Here is a 26,832-nt window from a genome sequence, read left to right as displayed (position 1 = left end):
CCCAAACAATATGATGAGTGATCTTTATTTAATTGTACTAACACATCTTTATTTTTACTGGAGATACGTGTGCTTTCCAATTTGCCATGGTGGGGAGAGGATAGAAGGAAGTGTTGATGGACATTATGTATGTTGTAAGAATAACTGCAAGAACTTTAAGAGGTGATCTACATAAAACCAACAGGGGATAGTATCCAGCTCTGAATTAGCTGTTTTTAGACTACAATTAAAACAAAATGTGATGAAAAACAGCAAAATGGTTAAAAAAAAGCAGAAAGCATAAGGTAAGAAATAGAGCATTTTTGCATGAATTGGTCTGTTCTAGCCCTTTTCCTTTTCACTTAACCCAGCTACTGCTTGGGATTTACTGATCTTTTAAGGTGCTCTCGTGATTAAAAAGTTATTGAAGTGGTGATACTCTGGCAGAATGAAGACAGAGTTTAATAAGTTATTCCAGAACAGCATTTCCAGACAGTCTTTTGATTGCTTTTATTTGGTTTTGTTAACACCTAATTAATTTTTTTTAGAGAGAGGAGTCTTCATTAAAGCTCAAGCATATCTGTATAGTTAATTTGAATGTCACTATGATATCCTTTGAAACGCTAACAAAAAATTAGAGCAAAGTGAAGGAAGAGCAGAGTTAATACATGAAATATGTGGGTGGTTTTTGATATTTAATCCCTTATATTTCCATAAAAACACAACATACTCGTCTCTTTGGATTTTTTCTTGGGGTTTTTTTGGGAGTTTTTTGGGGTTTGGGGGTTTTTTTACGGAAGGAATTATTTCTAAATAGAGGTCCTACTTTGAAGTAATCTGTAAAACTAATAGTGAATAATATAATTAGTATTTTTATAATAATAAAAATAAAGAATCAGCAGGTTCTTAGACTGTACATATCAGTACAAAATCTGAAAAGTCCTCTAGAACCACTCTAATGAGCAGTGTTTTTCATACTTTTTGTCTTCTTGCCATCTTCCCAGAAAATAACCTTCAGTACTGTATGGTTTCCATCGGGTATTATTCCGTTCTGGAATACATCCTGGTATGTTTTGAGGTAAGAGGAAGCAAGGCAGCAACATGTAAGATACACAAATGCTGTTGTCAACAATGGGTTGCAGTTCACAATATGATTGTCTTTTGTGTTTTGTAGAGATAAACAACTTGTTGAATAATTATGAGTGTATACTAAAGAATCTGTGACTCTGCATTGTATTAACTCTTTTTTTGTTGAGTTATAAGCTTAGCTCCCTTTCCTGTTCTTGACATTTTTATTCTCATTTCCTTCTCCTGGGCGTTAGTTATTTTAATGAGATTTTACTGTGCTTGTCTGGCTATCAGCATGTGGCAGCTAAGCCAGGCAGCAGACAACATATAGCATTAATTTACTTGATTTGAAGCAGACACAACATTATTCTAGACTTCAGTGACTTCTTCATGAAATTATTTATAGAAGTGTCTGGGACATAATGTCAAATATCTAATGAGGAGTGGAGAAGTTGTTCATTTAAGGAAAAAAAAGTACATGACATTTTATCACTTATACCTTTAATTGAGAGTGTGATATGTCTACTCGATAGAAATTGAAATTATTTGATTCGATAATTGCTCCACATGCTAAAAATTGTATTTTAGTACTTTGGCTTTATTCACCACTAAATACATGTTACCCAAACAGTTCTGATCATCCACTAATTTTAAATTATGATATGCTAGGAAATGGAAATGCTTCTTTCAAAACAAGATTTCGTAACAAGTATGAAGATATGTAACATGTACAAGATCCAGCAGAGCATCACATAAAGTAATGACCTATCCAATTGGAAATGTCACTGTATAATAACTGTTGTTTGTTAAATTCAAAGACCTATTTTTGCTTTTCCTCCCTTGCTTTGAGTGAAAAAGATACATTGCCTTGGCATTTGCCTTGTTTTGGTAAAAGTTAAGAGTCTAAAAGAGAGGGTGGATAAAATACTACCCAGTTCCCTTATCTCTCAAAATTTTCCTATTGCTCTCCTTTAACTGTTTTCTAACCAGCTGTAAAGTTTCTTTGGATGACTGTTTTGAGTTGGACACTTTCCTATGGTTTTCTATGGAAAGCATAAATATCTATATTCAGGTTTCCAGTGCCACTCAAAGGACCAGCTACCTTGGAGAAAACCTTCACTTTGAAGCCACTAGAATCTTTCCTTTGCTTTGGCTGTTTTGCTATTGCAAGACAGAAGAAGCTGGCTTATAACACACATCTAAATTCGAAGGGTTGAAGTTCAAGTTACTACTAGAACAGTTCTTCAGTTTATTATATTTGGGAGTTATGTAGAAAATGCATGTGTGTATATGTATATACTAATACAGACAGACATATGGATAAGCCAGTGCAAAAATCTAATTTAAAAGTACCTTAAAATAAAATGTCCATTCCTTCCTAGTCCCATGTAAGAGAAGACAGCAGTGCAACTTTCCAGTGACAGTGGAGAGTGAATAAAATTCTGTGTAATTTAACATAAACATGAAGGAATGTAATCTTTAAAAAAAATACTGAAATGCACAAGTCATAAAGAAAACTGGTTTATGCCTTCAGTAGATTTTCTCTATTATCTGATGAGCATGGCTACAGATGGAAGTGTCTGTGTCTGCACACATATATGCAAAAATGTACACTCGAAAAAGTATTGTCCCTCTGTGCCCACTTTTAAATACCATAATATTTGATATTGAAAATATATATTTAAATCATGACAATTACTACTCAGTTTTATCTTTAAAGAAATCAAAGGAACAACTTCATTAAGCAGGATATGGAAGAGTAATACATTCCAGACATTAAAAGAAGATTAATGAACTGCTAAGGAGCTCCCTTCTGTTCTCCCCAGTGTCTGTGTAGCTGCCACATCAGGGAACAGCAGCTCACATATTTTCAGATATCGGAAATAGCTCCCAGGCTTTTCAAATAAAGTTGTTCTCTGTCTTCTATGCAGGCCAGAGTCTCTACATAGAATAAATCATCAGAAACGTATTCCAGTTCTTTTAAAGAGAACACAGCAGTGCTCCCTACTTTTTATTGATTGCATTTGCAGGGGAAAATTGAATCCATTCCTTGTCAAGGCCCCTAAACCTCATATCATAAAGAAGAAGGAAAAAATGAAAAGATGGATGGAGTTCAGTGGAACTAGCCAGAAAAAATCATGTTTCATATTGTGTGATGATGAATTTTATTTTTTCATCTCGCTTCTATCATGTGAAAGGTAGCAGCTGAAGTACTCTGAAGTAGCAATCTTCAAAGACTTCTTTTAGTAGAATTGAAAATAAGCTTATTGGAGAGTTTTCTCCAATTAGAGTTTCTGCCAATTATCAGTCAAAAGCGCTTTCCTGTATGTAAGTTAACTCAAAAGAAAGACAAGTAGATATTCAGAAGTGTGACTGTAACACCTCTAAACATTTTATTTTAGTAAAATGCATTTCTTTTTTAAACAGAAAATAAATTTTCACTATGTAAATGAGGTTAATATAAACTATCTCTCCAATTAGGGTATTCTGACAGGTGCTATGTCTCTACTATGAGCTAGTGAAAGTACCACTGCTTTGATTTTTATGTGCCGATTGAGAATCAGGATATTTTATAAGGAACCATTTGAAGAATAGTTTTTTGCTGTTTAAGACTTGGTCTGCTTGCTTTTCTTTGGAAAGTTTCTAATACGTGGTTGTAGGCTTTAAATCAGAACTCAGAGGTAGTGAAGTTCCCTATCACCAGAGATGTTGCATTCCAAAAAAAGAAAGGGGAAAAAAAAAAAAAAGAGGATTTGATTTACAGCTTTGCTTTTTAAAGTGCAAGGTTTATGCTCTAGCAGAAAGAAAATATGAATAGAAGTTTTGGAAAAACACTTAGTAAAATAAATTATTCAAACTAAAATTCCCAGCACCCTTTTCCTCATTTACTGATTAGTGGATTAGTTAACACAGATGTGGGTGCATATCCAGTATACTTTTAAATAGAACGAAAAAACCCAACCGACTAACCAAACAAAAAAAAAACCCAAAAAACCTGAATGAACAGATCTAGTTTGAATTACAAATAGCAAACTGCTCCAGGAATGATTGTTTTAATGATCATACAATCACTTATTTGCATATCAGTCCCACCAAGTAAACTGTGTCTCTGTTCCAAACACAATTTTTTTGTCATAATGAGAAAGTGAATTAAGAGGAAGGTGATATATGTTGAACCTGTCATGTGTGCTGTTACAGTTTAATACTGAAATGAGACTCGGGCACTTAACTGGGAATTTCTGGGGCACAGGAATATCTGTTTTTCAGTGCCTGAGAACAGATATATTACAAACTGTTAGTAGCCTTTTCCCAGATTTATTTGTTTCCATCTGTTAAGATGTCCTGTTCTTGTTGCTTTTCTTGAATTCCATATTATTTATTTTTTAAATTCCGGCTTCATATCTTGGGCTATTTGACGGTCTCGGATTTTCCCTTTGCTGCAAATTCTTGGATTTTTTAAGCTGTTGTATTTGTCTTTGGGAGAAAGTTATAGAGGAAGAGGAGGAAGGGGAAAGTGGGACTTAAATAATATCATAAAACTCTTAGATCTGACTGTAAATCATCGCTTTCCTAGAAATATTACAAACAAGATGTAGTAATCCTTCTCTCTTACTTTATAGCCTAATCTCAACAAGTCTAATAAAGTGCTAAAATTATCAGTTCCAGTGTATGGATTCAGCACTTCAGTATTTAGTTATTTTGTTATTTTTAGACTGTCTCCTTTTTTTGTATGTGTGTATTTAAGATATATATTTACATATATGACTGTGTATGTGCAGAGGTGTATGTATACATATGTAACTCTTTGCAACACATTTTTTGGGTGATATTACAATCATAGAATCATAAAATATGCTAAATGGTGATGCCTTGAAGTGGCTACCTAAGAATGTAGAAGGGACCCATCAAGATAATTAAGTCCAGCTCCTTGCCCTGCACTGGACACCTCAGTCACACCATGTGGCTTTAGAGCATTGTCCAGATCCTTCTTGAACTCTGTCAGGCTTGGTGCTGCGATCACGTCCCTGGGGAGCCTGTTCCAGTGCTCAGCCACCCTCTCGTTGAAGAACCTTTCCCTAAACCTTCCCTGACACAGCTCCTTGCTTTTTTCTCAAGTCCTGTCACTGGCCACGAGAGTGAAGAGATTGGTACCAGCCCCTCTGAACTGGAAAGAGTAACATGAAACAAAATCAAGCCGAAAATGTCTTGTCTACCTAAGTGACAGAGCTTCTAATGACTTTATGGAGCCACTTCTGGAAGCAAGATCTGATACAAAGTCAAGATTAGAAAGTTCGTACACAATGCTTAATTGCACAGCAGGTCTAACAGGATCTAAAAGACATAATTGAACAGTAACCATTTTAAAATTATAATTAACATTTTATGGTATCTCAGGGAAATGTTCTTCTTTAAGTAAACATATATTTATTTATAATTATCTACTTTACAGAGGGAGAGGTATATAATATGAGCGTATTGCTTACAGGAAATCTCAAGAGTTGGAAATTTAATTTGATATTTCTTCAAAAAGCTATCTCTTGAGAGTGTAATATCTTAAAACTACTCTGAAAAAAACAGATAAACCTTTCTGCAAAATACATGGTGTAGCAATTTTCTCCTTAACCTTTAAAAACAAGCCTATAAAATTTAATGTTGTGATCTCATTTCTCTAGTACCTTTTAAAAGCCTCACTTTGGAAATGGGCTGTAAACTGTTAACTTTCAATCCATTCTTAGTTTTATCTTTTTTTTTTTCATTGTAGCAGGGGCTAGGATGTGGACTTACATACCAAATTTTGCACTGTAATGCCACTCAGGTCCCTTAAATGTGAACTGATTTTATTTCAGCTTGACTTGCCCATTTGCAAGACAAAGTGAATTTTCTTTCCTGTGTACAATGCCATAATGTAAGAAGGATCTCTATGCCAGTGGCAATGTTCATTGGATTTATAACTACATCTTTAGCTCTTTGCAAAAGTTTTTTTCCCTCTAGTTCCCTTTCCACTCTTGACTTGCTGATCTAGGTGCTTCAATTTAAGAAACATTGCTTACAATCCATTAGGAAACACAAAAGAAAGAATTAGTGACTAAACCATCAAAAAGCCTTTGCTTTTCATAATTACCTGTGCATTTCAAATTGCCTAAAATTAATATGACTGGGGGGGGCAAGGGGGAGGAGAATGGGAGAGAATTAATGGAATATTTACAACTGACTGAGGTGAAAAGCATGATTTATCATAAGCTATATCCTAAGGTGTTTTGTATCATAATAAAATTTCATTGATTACTGACTCCAGTCCATTGACTCTTTAGTGTAGCAGTCTTGGGGTGGCTTTATGATGTGTATCCCATATCGCTGCCCTATGCCCAGAAATTAATTTTTGTGCCTTTCTATGCCTCTAAACTGAGCCTGAGAGGGGGGAGGAAAAACTGAGCAAAACTTCTTCAAAGCAGTTTGCAGCTTGTTCAAGGTCACACAGAGATAGGGACTTTTCTTTCCAGCTGCGAGACGGGAGCGAGGAAGCGCCCGGCTTGCAGCTGCCCGGTCAATTTTTGGCCAGTTGTTCAGCTTCTTTTTCTCTGGAGAGAGACTGAGAGTTGAACATTTTTTCCTTCCCTGGAATTTCTGATTCTCTCCCTTTTCTACTGGACTGCTCCAACCTCAGAGCACGTCAGGAGGACTTTCCACGGGGCACAGAGGGCCTGGCCCTGGGCCAAGCCCCAGCTCCGAGGAGACCAAAGGGAGGACTCGAACACTTTCCCAGTTTTTTTCTCCTCAGTGAGAGATTTTATTACTTAGCATTATTTTCCTTTTCCTGTGTGTTTGTTAAATAAATAGTTTTTCTCTCCTTCACTTTCCTTCAAGGAAAATTTGTTTTTCCCAAACCTGGTGGGGGAGGGATGGTTGTGACCTGCCTTCTCTCAGAGGATATATTTCTAAATCTGGCCAAACTGGAACATGTTCATCATTTAATGTTCAATTTTAAAGTTTCTCAATATATCTATTTCTCAAAAAGTTGCAGAACATGTTAAAACAATCCATATTTGTTTCATTATATAAACTATTTGATTGATTAAAACAAGTATTGGTGGAGGACAACTTCATGAATGTAGGTTTCTGTGTAACTGGCAACATAGTGTTTAGCTGAAATGTGAATTTTCTTGTATTTTAAGTCAGTTGTGGAGATGACCTAACTCATAAATGTTAACATTCACTTTGCTGTCCTTACTCTAAGAGCTCACATCTATGAACTTTAAGATCTGTTTAGTGTGTGATAATGAGCACTGCTGTTCATGCAGCCCCACCTTAACACTAGAAATAGCTCATCAATGTCTTTTTGCCATATAATCCGTTCTGAAAGGGACACCTTTGTTATGTTTATATTATACCTAATTTTGTTGATGTCATTCTAGTTGTTCTTAATGCAGTATGTTGTGATTAGTAAGCATCAACTTTATATGTTTGCATATATTTTTCTATAAACAATCCTTTCTATGATTGGGAAGTGCAATTAGAGTGACATCTCAGAAACAAAGTATTTATAGAAGATATTGTCTGTGCAAATACCCCAAGAGTCATGGCATGCAAATAATGCAACCAGAAGAAAAGAGCGTGAGGAATTTAAAGAAAATGCCCAAGGAAAAGAAGTGCGTTCCTTAAAATTTAATTTCTGGATTAGTCAAATTAAATCTTATCGCTTTCTCAATATTCCAGTTTGCTTTTTGTAGCCGTTGCTTCCCACGTTAGGATGTGACTTTCTAATAGTAAATTTGTTTTATCTCTGACAGCAACAATAGTGTTAAATGAACTCAACTGGACTGCAGCACTGGATGATGTGTTCAAGCGGAACAGAGAAGAGGACCCCACTTTATTATGGCAGGTCTTTGGTAGTGCCACTGGGCTCGCAAGGTATTATCCAGGTAACTGAACTGTCCTAGACAACTGTCCTATGCCATATATTGCATTAAAAATATTCTGAATGATCTACAAGCAGTAAAATTTAACTAAAAATTGGTTTTTTACAATAGGTGCAGTTTCTTTACATCAGAATTAACTCAAGGACTGTGAAATTATTCTGGTGTAAAGCTAGTATGAGGGGGAAGGAACTGGGAATGAAGTATGTAACTAGTATTTTTTTCAGTAAGAGGAACAGAAAGTTATGTCCTTTGAAAAGCTGAAAATTTAATTTTATTCTTTCTATTGTTTTCTGTATCTTGTGTAATTAATCACTTGAATATTTGCAAGTGAGATTTTGTCTAGTTTTTAGGATAGTGACCTGGGAAGTAGACACATGTTTAACGTCAGTGAAAATACAAGTGCATCATGCTATGTTCATGTCCCTCAGAATCCACAACCTCTGACAGGTACATCTTTGCTATTAGAGCTAAGGTCTATACAACTTGATTACTTCAACCAGCATCTGTTCCACCAGTTGAAGAATCCCATCACTTGATCACACTAATTAATTTAAATAGATGTATATTTTACTGCATTTACATCATGAGTAGTCTGAATTTGATTTTTGTTGTTTGCTATCTAATGGAAAGCCTTGTTTTAAGGCAAGGCCTGTGCTGCTGCTGCTGCTGCTAAGTGATGCTTTTATCAATGAATGAATAATGTGTCCACTACACACAAGACAAGTGTGAAGCATGTTGACTCATGCCTACAACTGCCTAAGGAGGAATTTTGAGAACCTTTCTCTTCTGTTTAAACAAGATTGCTTGTGTTTCTGAGGGTGAAGGGGATTATTCTAAAGCTGTTACTGTATCATTAGCACAACTGTTAGCACAGGCAGAGAAACTGCCTCAGGCTAGTTTACAGGAAGAATATATCATAGCACTTGAATCCTGTTTATTTTGTCATGCTGGATGATCATGAAATAAATACTGGGAGATGTTGCAGAAAAAAGATAATATTGAAAATGCTAATTTAATATTTCTTTTGTTTTCCAAATCTTTCAATTCTTTGGGGATCTATCATCATGTGTGGGACCACCATTTGTCACAGCTTACTATGTAATGTTTTTCAAGTACTGAAAAAGAAGTGTTTCTTAAATGTATCTCTCTGCCAATCTATAGGAAATAATATTTCACTTGAAAATTATTCCCATCTATTGAAAAATATATTCTTATATACAGCTAACCTGTCTACTCCAGCTGTTCACCAACACAAGAGCCTCAAAATCTCGATGTATTCTTGCTTAGAACACCTGTAAAATGGGAGAAGCTTGTTTTCTTTGTTTTGCAGGTGCAGATGTTACTTGTATATACTTCATCTAAACACAAATTTAGTATAAAACCCAGATATTCACTCCTGCTATTTATTGCATAGCTAAGTATTTAACAACTGTCCAATCCTGTCAGAACACAACATCATAAATTCCTGAGTAATTCCCCAATTCTGAAATTCTGCACACGCATATACAGTATAGAGCAGTCTGATACTCTGTAAGTTCTATGTGTTGTTTTGTGCATCTGCTTCCCGTTGTAGCTCAAACTGGAAAGCCCTTCACATTTTAGATTTTTTAGAATAGGTCTTTGTGCAAGGTTCTTCTCTTTTTTGTAAACTTTTTCTCAGTTTGATGACACAGCAGATGTTCTGAAAGTTAATTCAGGATTCATATGCCAAAGTGGATGCTTTTCACATATGCATTTTGAAAATGATGTTATAAGTTGTAAAACATTGCTTCATTGTATTGGCCTTTGGTAAGCCTGTTTCAAAGTGGTGAATTTTTCCATAGTGATGATATTTGTGAAAGAATTTGGAAATATCAAACCCCAAAATTTAAATGCATAGCAAAGCCTGCCCATTATTACCTGACACATACTCACCCAGCCGTTCCTCCCATGTTAAAAAAAAAAAGTTCAGTTCCTCTAAGCTACAAATGTTTTTATCTGATATTGTCCCACTGCTTTGAGCCATGGGCAAAGGGTGCATCACTTCTGTTCTGAGGAGGCTCTTGGGCTGTCCTTGTCACCATAGTACCCAACAGCATGATGGGATTTTTTCTGTGAGCAAACCCCTGAGTAGAAAGTGTGTAAAACATGAATGTTTGAGCCATCAGCATCCCAGTCTTCCCCTATTGCTTGTGGATAGATTCCTCTCCCTCGACCTGAGATGATGAGACCATAGTATCACCTTTATCTTATCCCAAGTTCCCACTACAGTCCAAATTCCAGCGAGTAGCCATATTTGGGGAGATATGGGCTTCAGTGGGTGTGGGTGGACAGCAGTACAAGGGTTCTTAGATGATTTTAGCAACGTTTAAGCCATTAACCATTTCAGTTTCTCACATTATTATCAATATTCTCATTAGTTTGAATGACAGCATATTTTTGAAGAGAAAGTCTAAGCTCTATTACTCTACTGGCAGTCATCCACTTTGATATGAAGATGCCCAGAGCAATGTTGAGATTTCTATTAGCTATTCTATGAGCTCTGAACAATTCAAGAGTAATTAAACAGTAATTTGATAACAGAGATCCAAAAATAAACATATAAAGTGCATGAAACTTTTAAGAAGGATTTAATATATGCTCATTCTTCTGTTTAAAGGCACAAGTCAAAAATTAGTCTTTCATCCATTGTAAGACCAGACCTCAGTAATCACAGGCCTCTACAATCAAAAGGAAATTCTGGAATAAGGATACCTTGTTCCCAGTGGAGGAGGGTCAATTTAGGGAATATTCAAAAGAATACTAAGTAAGTTTGCCAGAGACACTAAACTGGGAGGAGCTGTTGACTCCCTCAAGGGCAGAGAGGCCAGTTTAATATAGAATAAACAGTTGCACAAAATTTGAATATTTTATGATAACTTTTTTTTTTTACATTTAGTGATTATTAAATATAGTTAAAATATGTAAAATTGTTATAACAAGTGAACAGACCGAATGCTAAAATTGTCAAGTCATTGAAATAAAAAAATATTATAAATGTAATAATTTTACATAATTTAATATTACTTTAAAATATTAGAAATTTTCAGTCTTTGTCCTACAAGCAAACAGTTTTCCGTAATTTATGTATAACTCAAGAGTTAGAGCCGGCTTTCAAAAGTGCTATGAAAGAAAGCTGAAATTTATTTTGTGGGGCTTTTTTAAGCAAACACTATTGAAATTCAGTATTATGGAAACAGTAAACAAAACCAGAGGAGTTTTATAGAACTGTGAGTCACCAAGTTCAAAATTTGGATTCTCTGTGATAGGGCAAGAGAGCACAAATTATAAATATTGAATCACTTTCTTCTCAGTACTAGTAGATGTACATCTATCTGTCTAATTATTTTTTAAGTCTAGTTCCAGAATCTTGTACTGGCTTTTAAGATGTCATTTTAAGATGACACTTGACTAATTCTAGTCCAGACAGAGGGTTTCAGTAGTTTTTGATTCAAACTAAAAGCAGTAATATGGCAGTGTTTTATCAAGATCATTGAAATTAACAATTAATTTCAATTCAATTGAAAATTTTTCTTTTTTTTATAAATCTTGAATCCATTGCCTGTGGGCTTGCACAGGTTGGGCTTTGTTGGTGCTGTGCAGACAGAAATGTACTTTAATATAGATAAGGCTTCAGATTTAATTTATAATTAACCACACAGCACTGGACAAATCTGTTGCTCAAAAATGAATTAATTTAATTAAAGTATTTTAATATGAATTGACAGATATTAAGTTACTTACACTTTGTGAGGCATCTATGCAGGTAATTTGACCACTAGGTTTTAAAAAGCAGTTACCTAAAAGAACAATTTAATACAACTTTTTTGGTGGCCTGCTTGGAAGTGTAGGTACAAAGTAACCAGTTCCTCTTTTAATCTTTAAATTCTTTTTAATTATAGACATAATTAGGATTATAATTGTTAATCAATGTTTCATTAAAATACTGCAATGGGACGCATATTATTTTCACTGTAGCAGTTGCTAATTAAACAAACTTTCAAAACTACTTTGTATTAATGTGCCTTTTACCAGATACCACCTCTCTCATTGTTCATTTCATTGTTTTGTCGTGCTGAGATTCTTGGTAAAGGATGCTTTTTTTTGGACTGCAGACAGTAGACATTTATTTGCAGTTAAATATGATATAGGAGGCTTTCAAGTTACACTAATAAATTTAGTTAAGAAAAATTGGTTGCATAGTATTACTCAAATGAAAACACAGTCTTGATTTAGATGAATGTTTAGTAAAAAACTGTTTGATCAGCAACACTGACTCAGCTCTCTCAGGGAAGTACACTAAATAATAATTTTTCCAAAGGTTATACTAGAAAGGGTTTATACTGATGTCAAGACTGATAGTACTGATAGTTTCAGATTTCAGTAAATGACTTTTATATATTCATAACAGTGGCATGATGGTGCATGAGTAGATTCAGCATCTTTTCTGAAGAAATGCTGAACCTAGGCTCAGTGTGCCAGTATTTGGTCTGCAGTGTCCTGAAGGGGGGAATGTGCCACACTTGGTCAAGATCCAAAAAGTTGACGCAATTCATAACAAAAATAAAACTGAGAAAGAAATACTATCCTGTCCCCAGCTGTTCCAAATCTTCCCAATTCTATCTGGAAATTTAACAAGGGCCTGTGGGAAGTTCAGTTGAAAACCTGCATTCACAATATGATATTTCTGGCAAAAGCTATGTCTTCCACTCTCCCAAGCTTCTGCATAGATCTGTGACTTCTCTCTGTTGTCTTTGTGGAATATTTTTGTTGGGGGATTTTTCACAGAGGAGAAAACAGAGTCCAACCTGCAGCTCCACAGCCCTTCTCTTACCACATAACCTAGACACACATACTTGTCATCTTCATTTGACTCTACTTGTATTAGAGAAGAATTCTTACTTTAAGTGTATCTGACCATGTCTTAATCACATATACAGGTGTTTCTTAAGTTCATCTGCTCCCTCAGCTTTAGGATGTATCTGTATTACTAAACAGGATGAGGCAGAGCTTTATTGGAATCCTTTAGACAGCCCCACAGTGTGACTGAAGGGACAACACGTGCTGGCAGCTTTTCCCAATGGACAGCACTGAATGCTGTTGTGTTTCTTAAGTATTAAAAAGTTCTCCAGTTTTATTCCAGGAGACTTTATGTTCTCAGTGACACCTGGATTATTTTGTGCTATACTGCATGGCATATATGTGCTGCAGGGCATGTAAAACATACCTAAGTTTTCGTCCATGAAACACTTCTGATTAAAAAACTAATATAAACATCACTGTCCTCCTTTTGCAGATAAAAGAAACAGGTATAGAGAGATAAAATTACTTCTTCAGTGATCCTCTGAAGGTTAGGTATTCAATCGGGGTATGCATAGCAACAATTCTTTTAGTATTGAGTGTGCATTTTTATTCATTAACTCATACTTAAATTCAGTTTAAATATCAGCAGCTCTGATAATCTTTTCTGAATGTTTGCAATATCAGTACTGAAGAGTACAGCGAAAAGAACTTGTGTTCTTCCCTGTCTTTACTGTAATCTTGCCTTCTATATATTCTTCCTTTGTTTATCTATATTATAAGTAGATATAATATGATGGGAATTTTAATTAATTAGAGAAAAATCTCTTTGCATTTCTCATGCCAGTATTTTACTAGGATATTCCTATGTAATTTGAGTTTACGAGGTATTGAATGGAAAAATTCACAGATAAAGAAAGCAGCGCTTCAGTGATGACTTTCCAGAAAAACAGTTTTGTCCTTAAAGTCTTCAAACTTTTGGACTAAAAATATGGATAGAACAGAACTATCTGGATCAGGATTATCTCTTATCATTCATTAAAAAAAAAAAAAAAAAAAAAAAGATAGAACTTAACTTGTTTCCAGTTGTTAGTGAAGCAAGTTTCACTTAGCTACTAGAGCATTCCCTGCCTAGACAAATTAATAATAGAAGAGCTTTAAAAATCAATTTCTAATAAAATAAAACGGTATCTCACCAAATGAAGAACTTGCTGTGCACAGCTGCTCTTGTGTTAACAATTAATGGCAAGCAATAGTGTTGTGGCCATGATATTGAACTCTCCAGAGAAAGTAATTACTGAAGCAGATACTAAGAGACTGGAAAGGCTAAAAAATCCATACAAAATGAATCAAAAGCCTTGAAAAACTGAGAACTTCACTTTCTTCTTTTTGCAAAAGGTTTTATATTTTATAGCTGTTAGTTCCTGTTAACAGCTGAACATTTAAAGGAGCCTTTAAAGTAGACAAACAAAGTAAAATCACAACACTTTCCTAGTAATGCAGCTTATAAATTATCAATTAGTGCAATTAGTGTGTGTGAGTCGGATACTTCCACTTTTACATAGAAATAAGTGTCTTTGAGTGTTCACTTTGTTGCTTTTGGGGTTTGTTTGTTTGTTTGTTTGTTTTTTTCTTTGAAATCTGGGAGGGAAGAAAGGGATTTGGATCTAACCATACTCATCATAGAATTTTTGGTGGAAAAGACCTTTAAGATCAAGTGCAGACATCAACCCACCACCACCACCATGTTCACCACTAAACCATGTCCTCAAATACCACATCCACACATTTTTTGAACTTCGAGGGATGGTGACTACCACTTCACTGGACTGCCGGTTTCAGTGCTTCACAACCCTTTCTGGCAAGAATTTTTTTACTAGTATCCCATCTAAATCTCCCCTGGCACAACTTGGGGCTGTTTCCTCTCATCCTGTCACTTGTTACTTGAGAGAAGAGACTGTCATCCACCTCACTACAACCTCATTTCCTGATACAAAAAGTAAGTTCAGTTGTGGCTCATTGTTCAAAAGTGATGTGCTGAATTTTGCAGTTACACAAGCAGATCCACCCAGTTACAGGATAATGTGCTATTTCTAGTGAGTTAACGAAATTGCATACCGCAGGTCATCATGCCTTCATGCTGAAATCCATGCCATCTCTGTGTCTTTATGATACAGATTTAAATCTCTAGAATTTGCTTTTATAGGAGAAAAAGGAAAACCACAATAGACCAAATAAAACAGCTTCTTGCTTCTCCTCAAGCCCTGATACTCCAGCCCTCTTTGGGGACATGTTCACTAGTCCGGGTGAAATTAATGCAAGCAACACATTTAGGATGAAATTCAGTTTATACATGCAGAAATAGAAATGTTTGCCTCTGAAATAAGATAACAGAAAGAGGCTAATTTTAAGTTGCAAACTGCAGTATGTATTGCACATTCTAATCACTTTTGCGGTTTTTGGTACATTGGGACCAAAAATCAATAGATTTGTTTCTGTATGGACTATTCCCATATCAAATCTTTGCTTAACTGATTTGTAATAAAACTGAGTGCAGTATTGCCCATAATGTAATTACCCATTACCACTTGGGTAACACATTCTAAAAAACTTCAAGATTATTATCCTCTCTTTTCTGTATGGTGATGGTACTATGAAAGCTACAGAGGACATAGCACAGACATGTCTACGTTAGATAGATTTTACCTGAACACATTTTAAGGTCTTGGCAATTTTCAGTCTCTAGGAGAAGAAAATCATAAAGGAATGGTTGCATTCAGTCCTGACTGAACATGTGGTGTGGTAGCATAGAGTTGGTCAGTAAAAATCTCTGTCTTGGGAGGATGATACTAACCAGTTATCTAAGGCATCATTATGATACAAATATTCTGAACACTAAATACAGCAGTTGAAAACACTTATTGTGATTAATGTTAGGGGCTTTTAATGTTATGGCTGTTTCTTATATTTAGTTACCGTGTCTCACCTTTTACTGAAAAATAGCAAAGGAGTTCTACAAAGGTGCTGCTGCTACACTGAAATTCAACTGATTTCTTTCTGGGTAGAAAATTGAGGAGTATCACATTTCTCAAATAGTCTGGACTATCACGTATCTGAATGCAGGTTTCTTAACATACATTCACTAAAAGATTAAAAGAAATATGAAATTAAACTATCAGTAAAGTACATGCTGTAACTTGTACCTTTGCTCCATCAAAGGAAGACTTTACTGAATCTGTCTCGGGGAATTGAATACTCTGTGGTTTTGATTGTTTTGAATATCCACATGAATGTTACTTTGAGAGATAGCAAGATAGAATTTGGAGTTTGAGTCAAAATAAAATGATGAGGTCAGGGATTTGATAATTGGCATTTGTTATCAGCTTTTAGTCTCTTTTCTCAAATGTGTTAATAATGTAAAGGGATGTAAAGCTGTCAATAATTTATCTCTGCCTCTCTGTTCCTTGCACATGCACACGTAACCAGTAGAACAGGGCAGAACATTCAGAAGAGTTTCCCTCATGACTCACCTATGCCTCTGGAATCATCTCATGAATTCAGAATGGGAGATTGTAGCCAATCCTTTCCTAACAAATATTTTCATTTAGGCTCTACCCTGTGACAGTCGCTATAGTGCATGAATTGGTTCTGCTTGTAATCAACAAAACTGAGGATTTCCACTCTACATGTAAAGAAATAACAGAAAAGCATGGCTTACTCTTACTTGAAATATATCCAGTCCTGTATCTCAATAATGCAAACAGAAGTGGGAGCGATATCAAATCCAATGAATAATTTATAAAGTATCAAATCTATCCACATGCCAAACAAGAAAATCATCAAAAGGGAACATGACTAAAGCCTAATGTATGCACCAGAGAACTGTGCCGTGTTGACATAGTTCAAAGATACTCATATGCAACAATGAAATGTGGTGAGGTTGATTTCTTGAAGATATTGGTGAGCCAGGTTCCAAAACACCTGACAAAAAAATAATAGGTTATATAAACAAAACTGTAAATCTCAAAATCCTTGATCAATTTAAGTTTTTGAGGAAAAAGTTTAATTTTTTTGTTTCTTTGTTTATTTAATTCTGCTTTTATCTTAGACCACATAATAGCTTTTGTCAGTAAGATGTAAGCCAGTTTCACCGGATGGCTTTATAGTGTTTTCTTTATATGGACCAGAAAAGCAACACATCTCTTTCAGTGGTCTCCGTCCTTTCTAATTATTTCCTGTATAATTATAAATGCACACTAACTTATTTTTGCATGGAAAGTATTTATCATCTTTAAAAAAGGAAAAAAAAACCCCATTGTTTTATAAAATAATAAATCAGGACAAAATAAAGTTGATAAGTGGAAATCAAATATTGTAAGGGAATTTCAGTTTCCTATCAATAACAATTTCAATAATATCCATAAATAATCAGAATGTTACTAAAACCAGTGAATTGATTTCAGGCCATTCAAAGCCATCTAAAATTAAAAGTGTTATTCCAGATAGAGACTAGGATGAATGTTAATTCTTGAGGTTGAAGAGGGAATTCAGCACTTTGGTGTGAATGAAATTTTAGATACTAAGGGCTGGGTCCTTATTTATGGTATGCAGAGCCTTGCAGAAGCTTTCTACTAGATTATGTAAATTGTTGTAGAAACCATCAGAAAGATCAATAGAACATGTTTTCTCATTATACTTTATATATCTTAATTAGTGTATGATCCAGCAACCATTAATATCCAGTGATAAATTGTGCAGTTATGGAAACTTAAGCATGGAGAAGCTTGTTATATTTTTCTGGAAAGAAAATAATTTATTAAGTAGGAAAACAAAACTTATTGACATGCGGCACAGGAAACAGTGGTTTAACAGCATGGTAATAAAGAATGTTTTTAAAGACCTTCTCCAGATCTCCCTGAAGCTGCTGACAGTCATTCCAGGACTGTGTGTACTGAAAGAGCCAGGCTAATGAGCAAAAAGTAGAATTTAGTAGTTGTGTTCACCACTGTGTCTATCTACCCAAAACAAAAGCTGTGTTACCGTTCACAGTAATCTCCAGAAGGATCAGATAGGCTGTAAGTAGTGTGCTGAGTGGCTTCTGCTCAGTTTATTTTGTGTGTAATTGGACCATTATTATAGTTTTTGCTTAGTTCATGTGAATGGCTTCCTTTCCATTGTTCTTTTTAACCTGCTAATATAGATGTAGCCAAAAAGGGACAGTTTGGGCCTCATTGCAATCAAGGCTATTACTGAAAAGCTATGGTAGAACTGAGTTCAAGGCTTAGCAGCTCAAGTTTTAACTGAAAGAATTCTGCTGTAGATTAGTTTTGGAAAAATTGTCTTCACAGGCTTCATTTTACTGTCTCCACTAGAAGTTTTGAGCATCCTCTCCATATTTAGGAAATAAAACCAAAGGAAAGAAGGAAGTTTTAAATGTGCTGTTGTGATTTGTATTCCAGTTAAAAACCCCTCAAATGTTGTTACACAGACATTTGGTACTTTTGGAAATACTAGGGATAGTTTCAGGCATTTCAAATTTTACTTTTCGGTGTTTAGATTGGTATAAATTTTGCCTTTATGTGTTTCTGAAATATTTTGCACACACTGTTTGGTCTAAAGGGCCCAGTTCTGAAGTGCTTGCTGTCTGGAGAACTGGTGTTAGCCTGAAGGATGTGATGTGCTTATCTGTCGAGTGGTATTACATTAACATGTATGTGTAGCTCTCAAATTTTACAGAAAAAACATAGCTGAATTAATTCTTGTGCTCTTCTGTTACACAGCTAAAATGAAATCTTAACCCATATTTCTGTAAATTTTAGTTTAGCACTTAGAAAAATTACACTGTAGTTTAAGGTAGGATGTGAAGGTTGTGATATCAGCTGAATTCTAGCTAAATGTTCCTATGATAGTTTTCAGTAGATAATTTGTGTTAGTTAAAGGGCCGTTCTGTCATACTGTGTGCCTTTAGAACATTGATTCCGTTTTAAATGATTACCTCTGTCAGCATTCGCTGTCACAGTCGTATATGAAGATGATGTTAGAAGGACCCTTCTTCAGCTCCTGCATTCAAATTCTCTTTGAACCACCATCCTTTTGCTTTAGAGACTGCACTTAAGGAGTTGAATTTACCTTTCATGTGAACTAAAGTAACATTACCAGTGTAAATTGAATTTTCTCTGTTGTTTTGAAATAAATCCAGATCATAAATTGAGATAATTCTCTGTTTATGAAGATTGTCTGAGATAGGTGTCGATTAAGAGGGACATATTTGGTAGGGCATAGCCTTTTACTGGATGTCACTGGAAAGACTGAAAGTTTAGGCAAAGATATTGCAGTCTTAGTCAGTATCTTGATTTATAGTTGCAATTTTATCTCAACCACTCATAATACAAACTGAAATGAACACATTGCATGCGGATTTTGGAAGTCTCAGGGAATGTATCTGAAAGGTGGATTTTCAGATGGAATTCCTATGGAAAGGATAGCCTGGAAAGAGAAAAAAATCCATCACTGAACATGTGCTAACCTTGTAGGCTCATAAAATACTGCTGAATTTAACCTGTACATATCTAAGTAATGATACTTAAGTTAGAATTTTGAAATATATCTGTCTCAATAAATTAAATTCTCTCATTTCTGAAAATTTCCAATACTCTTATACTATCAGGTTCCAAAGGACCAGTCAGGTGGTCTAGTCTGAAATCATAGACAATACTGGCACAGATTTTGAGGTTCTCTTGTTGTGCAACAGTACACAGTGTTCTCTGTGGCTGCTAAATGTGTACTGCTAAATGTGGGTAACACTCAGCTTAAAGGTTCTGGTAAGTGATAGGCCAGCTCATGGTTTGGTCACTTAGAAAAGGGTTCATTTTGTAAATGCAAAAATAGGCAGCTACTCAAAGCTGATGGCTTCTTTTATATTCATGGGTGGAGATATAATTCTTCCCTTTTGTCTTAGATGTATGATTTTTCATGAAGAATCCTGGAGCTGCCTATATCTTTCTTTATTTCCTAGACAGAAAAATGATTGATGTCAGGAAATAGCTCCCCAAGGCTCTTGGCATACAGTGAGAGAACAAATTGCAGAACATTATCTTATTCCCTGTAACTTTTCACATTTTTATTTGTGTTCGTTAAGCTGTCACATGGTTTTGAAAGACCCATTTTTTCAGTAAGGAAATAATTCCTCCCCTTGCTGAAAATATTGGTAAAGCCTAAATCAAACACTTGCAAAAAGTTATCATTCTTAGCATTTTCTTTAAGGAGACATAAATATTTACATCTCTTTTTTTAGAGAATATGATATTTTCATGTTACTTTTATAATGTGCATTTTTAGGTAAAGCTCTTGAGTCAGTGTACAATTTTTTAGGTTCATAACTGACTTTTAGATTGGTATCTCATAACTGTGATACCATTACTATATATAGCAATAATTAACTTTTTTTTTTTTTAAATTAAATGTGTTGCTGTTAAAAAAGTTGTTTCATAATCTGAAGTACTTGGGTCGAATTTTTTGGTTCCATTGAAATCAGTGGTCAATTATAGTCAGCACTTGTTTCTTCAACACACTTAGCTGTACACATATATATGTATATACACATATATGTGTATATACATACATATGTGTATATGGCAGCTGGTGTGGGGTCAGGAGCTCTGACCCAGGAAGCTGTGACCGGTCCGGGGAGATGGTCCCAAAAGGAATCATCTTCCCGGGGCCCGGTGTCTTCCCTCAGCTGCTGGCTGGAGGGCCCGTGCAGAGGCTGTCAGCTCTTTAGTGATTGTCAGCTTGTGATTCCAGCTCAGCTGTGCAGGGCAGCCTCCAGGCCAGACCAGGGAGAGAGACGAGAGGCCCGTGTAGCTGTTCCACACAAAGTAGCTTTATTAGTCCATACTCCGGCAAAGGGGAGCCAGGGACAGGCATCTCTCTGCCCCCGCAGGGACAGGGGGCTGGCTTTATAGGGATACAGGGGGTGGGTGTCAGAGGGTAAAGGCCAATGGGTTACAAAGGATCTGCACAGGGTCTCCCTGAGGATTCTGGGTCTGTCTTCTCGCCATAACTGCAAAGTGGTTGCCTTTCCAGGGGGGTCTTGCTGGGAGATTGAGCAACCTCCTTATCTCAGCAGACGTCCCTCCAGGGCAGGGGCTGGGCACACGCCACACACATATACACACACATACATGTAGTTTTATTGCCTTATATTATATGGTAATATGTATAAGGGTGTCTAGATATTTCAACAACATATTACACAAATAAAGACTTTTTTTTTCCTTACAAAATGTTAATATTTATATAGTGCTACGTCTGTTGTACTGATTCATTATATTGTTTTAAGTAAAATACTTGAGATAAAGTTTTATATTGTTCCATAAATTTTTTTTTTTTCTTTTTAGCTTCCCCATGGGTAGATAAAAGTCGAACTCCTAACAAAATAGACCTGTATGATGTACGCAGAAGGCCATGGTAAGCTTTCTTTTTAAAGGTTTGGTATATATATAATCGCTTACTTTATAGATATTACTGTAAAAATCTTTTTTTCTGCTTGTTTTTAATAGTACTTACTTTTCGATATTGCTTTTTTCTTTTTAAAACTAGTTCGTTTTTCTGAATAAACAATTTTCAAATTATACTCTGTGTTATGCAGTTTATAGGTGTTTTATTATTGTATTACATGAACTTTTCATAGGAGGATAACCATCAAATAGGTGTAAGACAGTTGAAAACTCTGATTTTGTGCCAAAATCAAATATAATCCAGTGTATTAGACTGAACCATTCTTCCAGACTTTTGCAAGTGTTTAAAAATATGTCTCAGTGGTTTAGACTGGCAATGAAATTGCTAGATGGGTAAAAGACGGGAGAGCAGTGGGATTACTTCTCATGATTTTTTTAATGTAAGCCTCTGAAGACATAAAGCATATTGATACTTGTATATAGTTGGATATATTTTTCCCAAAAGAATGAAGTATTTTTGCCTAAGCTGGCCTGAGTAACAATTCATCTGTCATCAAGATCTTTAGCTCTGAAATAGCATTCCTCTTTTTCAGTTATGTGAAAACAATGAATTTTGATCAGTATATCTTACCTGCAGACTAATGTGGTTTAGACTTAGATTTACTTAGAAGACACAGCAAGAGAGGAGATAAAAACACCTGGGTTGTTAGCTGCAACAAGAGGATTTTGTTGATTCAGCTAGTTTGAGTTTAGAGATCACAGAGTGTCTTCCATCACACACACAAAAATGTGTATTCAAATTTGTGTCATTCATACAATTTATTTATTTCAGGTATATCCAAGGAGCTGCATCTCCCAAAGACATGCTTATTTTAGTTGATGCGTAAGTGTTTAATGTCTGAATATTGACATTAGAGGGATAAAAGTACTTTGATATATTGAACAAATCTCTGTATGCTGAAAAATAGAGAGAGAAGAGGTCCTGGTATGCAAGGTTCAAAAATCTTGAAATGAGCACAATAAATACATAATAGAAAATAGTTCCAAAAAGCTCAAACCAAACCTGAAAGTTATTTAAACTGGAGGCAGGGAAATGTTTTTCTAATCACTTTATTATTTTTCTGTTTTCAACTTAGTAATTACTTCAGCAATCAAGTGAATATTTCTCATGTGCATGCCAAGATTTGTTGTAAAGCACAAACCTAAAAACAAATAGCTAGAAGCATTACAACAAATGTAATAATGATTTCATGAGTCTGAAAGTTAAGGATGTATGTGGACTTGTGTGTTTTATGATACAGATTTCAAAATTGCCAAGTTTGGTTAGTATAAGATATTGCTAGAAAGTGAGCAAAGAAATTAATAAAAGCTCTCTGCCTCAGCAAGGCTTCTGTGATGTAGGCAATGTTGAGGGACTGAAGGGAGCATTGAACTTGATGTGTCAGATTGCTTCATGCTGAAAAGCTTCTCAGGCGTAGAATTTGCATCTAATGCTTTTACATGTGGTGAAGTGCTTTCATATCAGCAGTGAGTTTTATCAACATTTGTTATTTCTTCACTTCAGCTTAGGTTTTGCCTTGAATCAAACAAGCTGTCATTTGCGTCTTTGGAAACCCAGAGCTGTAAATCTGTGTGTAGGAGTATAAAATGTTTAGACAATGCATTGGTTGAAGGTGGTAAACTCAGATATCTTGAAAAGAAAATGAGTAAAGGATGTAGCATTATGACCTCATCTAAGGCACAGGACTGGGACTTTGACAGTTTTGGGCTTACTTTCATAATTATAAATAGTTTAATAACACTAATGACTTGGAGAACTCATTAGATAAAATGAAAATTTTAGTGTGAAATTTGGTAGAAGTTCCGGTGGGTGAGATTTGTTTCTACGTTTTACATAACATTTGCTAAATTCAACTTTTCTATTGTGGAATTTTTTTAGGAGTGGGAGTGTCAGTGGATTAACATTGAAGCTGATCCGCACGTCGGTCATTGAGATGTTGGAGACCTTGTCTGACGATGACTTTGTGAATGTAGTTTCAGTGAGTATCTGTTCTTTCCACAAAATTTGCATTGTCAGCAAAGCCAAAAGCAAACTATTTTTAATACCAGGTGTGGCATACTTGAATGTTAATCTGCAAAGAGACTTAAAATATATTGCAAAAGACCACACGTAACTTTTTTTGTTGTTGTTATAAAATAAATTGAATGTCCTAGATTTTTTATTATATATACATTTGGGTTAAGGGCAAAAGTAATTTAAATAAACATCTGCATGGCCAAATTCTCCTTTCCAATATAATACTGTGGTCTGTATGAAACATCTTCCATTAGATTGATATATGCAAATTCTCTTGAAATAATTGCTGGTTCCCAGGTTTTCTACACAGCAGATATTTGGATTGCTCATTGTTTGATGCATAAAGAAGAGGTACACCCATATATCTGACCCGCCCAAGAAATGTAGCTGAGAAGTTCTACAGTTAGCAGCTTGATGGCTGGGAAAGCAATTTTTCTCATAATAAATAATAAAATAGAGGGGAAAATCCTTGAAGAAAGTATGGGCAACTTTCCATTTTCAGGTGGCTACCTTGGATGTCATGTTCTAGTCTTGGGCAAGGCTTTTAAAATTTTTTTTATTAAGCTGTTCAACTGTAGAGTTTTGATTCTAAGGATTTGAGAACCTTGACATATTCTTAATAACAAGAGACAGCCTCAATGATGAGTAACTGAAGTGATTCTGGAGATAATTTTCAACTTGCAGAGTCATGTTGTAGCCAGCCTGAGGGAGAAAGACTTGAAATAGAACTAAAAGAAGTCTTTTTTAAAACCACTTATTGCTTCATGGTTTGCTGACAATCTAACTAGAACTTTCTGCAAGGAGCAAACAAGATCTTACTCTCTGTGGTGTTTCCTTAGGCCATTTTCCTTCATCTAAATTGAAGTGAAAAAAAAGCCCTAATGTTTTTTATTATTACTAAAGGAAATAAACTTCCCTGTAACAGTATTGGGGACCTGAAATCTTAGTTTCACTGATTTAAAAAAAAAAAAAAAAAAAAAAAAGCTTGTAATCATAAACTGATGGAAATTGATTAGTATGTTCAGTGGAACTTTGCCAGGTTTCACTGCTGGAAAATCTGAACCCCTACTACCTCTTTATTTACGCAGCTTTTCAAGCTCTTTTGTTACCTTTGCTCCAAGGTGATCAGAAACAGTGTATCTTAATGCTAAACCTTACTTAGACTCTGGGTGTTTTATTAGCTAAGGTTCCCTGTTATTCTTGTGAGGCCTCAAGGTTGGGATTTGCATCAAAAAAGGAACAGAAATCCTCAAATATTTTCTACAGTACATTTTACCATGGGTTTTTTACTTACAATATATAAGAGCCTTTTTTTTCTGAATGAATGAATTTTAGAGACTCACATCAGAAATTTGACTGAAGAACCCAAGAGGACATTTTGGTTGAGCTGTTTTCATCATCAGAGGAGGGCAACACTCACAGAAATGTGCATAATAGAACATGGCATCTCTAAATCTTTCATAAAATGTTATTTGGTGTGTTGTGCACTTATAATTTAAAAGTCTTTATTAGATTCTTTCAGTATTGCAGTTACTTTTGTGTAACCTACGTGTTCATGTATTCAGATGATTTATGAATGAAATTGTGATGGGCATTGTGTTATGACATGTCTATAGTTTATTTCTCTAACAGACAGGAAATCATATGCTATAGATAGGAAAAAAATGGTTGTACTACTAAAAGGCATTCTACAAGTGAGAGAAGTGAACACAGAAGTTTGGTCATTTTTTAAAGATTTTTTTTTTAGATATGTCTTTTGGTTTTTAAAGATTTGACAGGATTAGTTTAACATTTAGATAATCTTTAAAGTCTTTTTCAACATAAATGGATCTATGATTCTATCATGATTCACAAAATATTCCGTAATGGAGAAGGCATACCTCATGTCCAACTCCAGTGCATTCTTAGTAAACTTAGCACCCAAAATATCAACTGAAACATTTTGTTCAAGGTGAAAAAAGTGTAGATTTGTTCAATATTTTTTTAAAATTTATTCAATATGTTGCATTTTTTTGCTTAAGAACATTTTCCCCTGAAGCAGCTCAGTATTAGACATGATTGGCTAACCAAAAAGTCCAAAAAGCTAGGTGAAAATGTTCAGATAACACATTAGCATTTGGGTATGTGAACACTAACTGGAAGTTATCTACAATTTTTCTTTCCCTCATGGATCTTTTGGCCTAAAATATGGCAGCTGTTTTATGGCTTGTTATTTTTAATAACCTTAGAGTCTTTAGTGAGTTTACTAGAGGGCTGCTTCACTGCTAACCTCTGCCAAGATGTTGTCCCACAAAACCCATATGTACAATGATTCATGTGCACAACTGAAAGACATGGATTTAAGCTTATGTCAATCACTTCTTAAAAGTGACAGGATGATTTAACAAACTGTGCCTTGTATATGAGGCAATCCTAGGGAAAGAAAGCTTAAAAGTAGATGTGTTAAAAACATTAATTCAACTGAATAATCATAGTTCCTGCATTTATTTCCAGGGAAAAAAAGGTTGAATGAACTGTTAAGTCATGAAATGATAGGGGTTAATATATCATGGTTTCCTTTGGGATTTGCATGTTCCTTATCTGAAGTGCTGTCCTTTGTTGCAGGCAGAAAACCTGCTGTTTAAAAGAGCTTAAATGTATGAGTAATACAGCTGTTTTCCCACTAATCCGGTTATAGGCTTTGATAGCAACGAGCGGTAGATTATAGGGGCAGCAATTCCATCCCAGCACGTCATGATTTAGTGACTTGATTTCAGATGTTGACACAAGAGTGTAATTTATTTCTGATTGTGGGTAGTGTGCAGGAGAAATGTATTTCAAATCTGCAGAGGTGCAGAAAACCACACAAAGGAGAGGCCTCCCTTATGGCAACAGATGTGTTAAAGGCCAGAAGCTGTTGCACTTCTTAAATTCACTTAGCCTTTTTAAAAATCCAAACTAGTATTTACTGTTTAGGAACTGGAAATTAAATGTCATGAGCATACAAGATAGAACAGAATAATATTCTGGGAAAATTGACAGCTCATCTCCTGCTTTTATGTAGTTCTGCACATTGAATAAACTCAGAGGGAAGGTAAATTCTGCATGAATCGATTTCAAAGAAAAAGCTATGCACCCAGCCTATGAAATTATTGTTGGGGATAAAGAAAAAATCTGTGGATGATACCTCATTTCCCATTGATTTTTAGTAGCAGTTTTTCATGTGATTCTACGGCTCAGTGGTTGCAAACCTGTTTACTTTGTCTCTGTTACTCCTAAACTGGTAAAATCTTTATGCCTTCCTAATTAAAATATTTAAATATTCTAACAGAGGGCAAAGAAAGTCTTGTAAAATCTTTTCAATATATCAAAGGGCTCCTTTCCCTTTCTGCTACATCCATCCTGTATTCTGCAGTTCATATTGGACCTATATTATCTTAAATCTGTGGAGATGTTCCTTCCTTCTGGGAACTACTTCCTTAAGCTAATTTAAATTAACTAACGTGCCATGGGTGGAAACTTTAGCCTGAAGTCC

General features: G+C 35.2%; 1 protein-coding gene across 11 annotated transcripts in view; it reads left to right on the top strand.

Moving 5' to 3' along the window:
- CACNA2D1 (calcium voltage-gated channel auxiliary subunit alpha2delta 1) overlaps positions 1-26,832 on the top strand; it is a 364,967-nt gene that overhangs the window by 243,400 nt on the left and 94,735 nt on the right. For all 11 annotated transcript variants that reach the window (XM_032107946.1, XM_032107943.1, XM_032107947.1 and 8 more), the window contains exons 7-10: positions 7,836-7,967; positions 21,182-21,251; positions 22,074-22,124; positions 23,181-23,280. In XM_032107946.1, coding sequence (XP_031963837.1) covers positions 7,836-7,967; positions 21,182-21,251; positions 22,074-22,124; positions 23,181-23,280 — 353 coding nt within the window. The remainder of the gene's footprint in view (positions 1-7,835; positions 7,968-21,181; positions 21,252-22,073; positions 22,125-23,180; positions 23,281-26,832) is intronic.

This window comes from Corvus moneduloides, chromosome 4 (genome assembly GCF_009650955.1).
Source record: "Corvus moneduloides isolate bCorMon1 chromosome 4, bCorMon1.pri, whole genome shotgun sequence".
NCBI lineage: Eukaryota > Metazoa > Chordata > Aves > Passeriformes > Corvidae > Corvus > Corvus moneduloides.
Note: the sequence above shows the minus strand (reverse complement) of the source record. Positions and strands in the feature narration are given on the sequence as shown.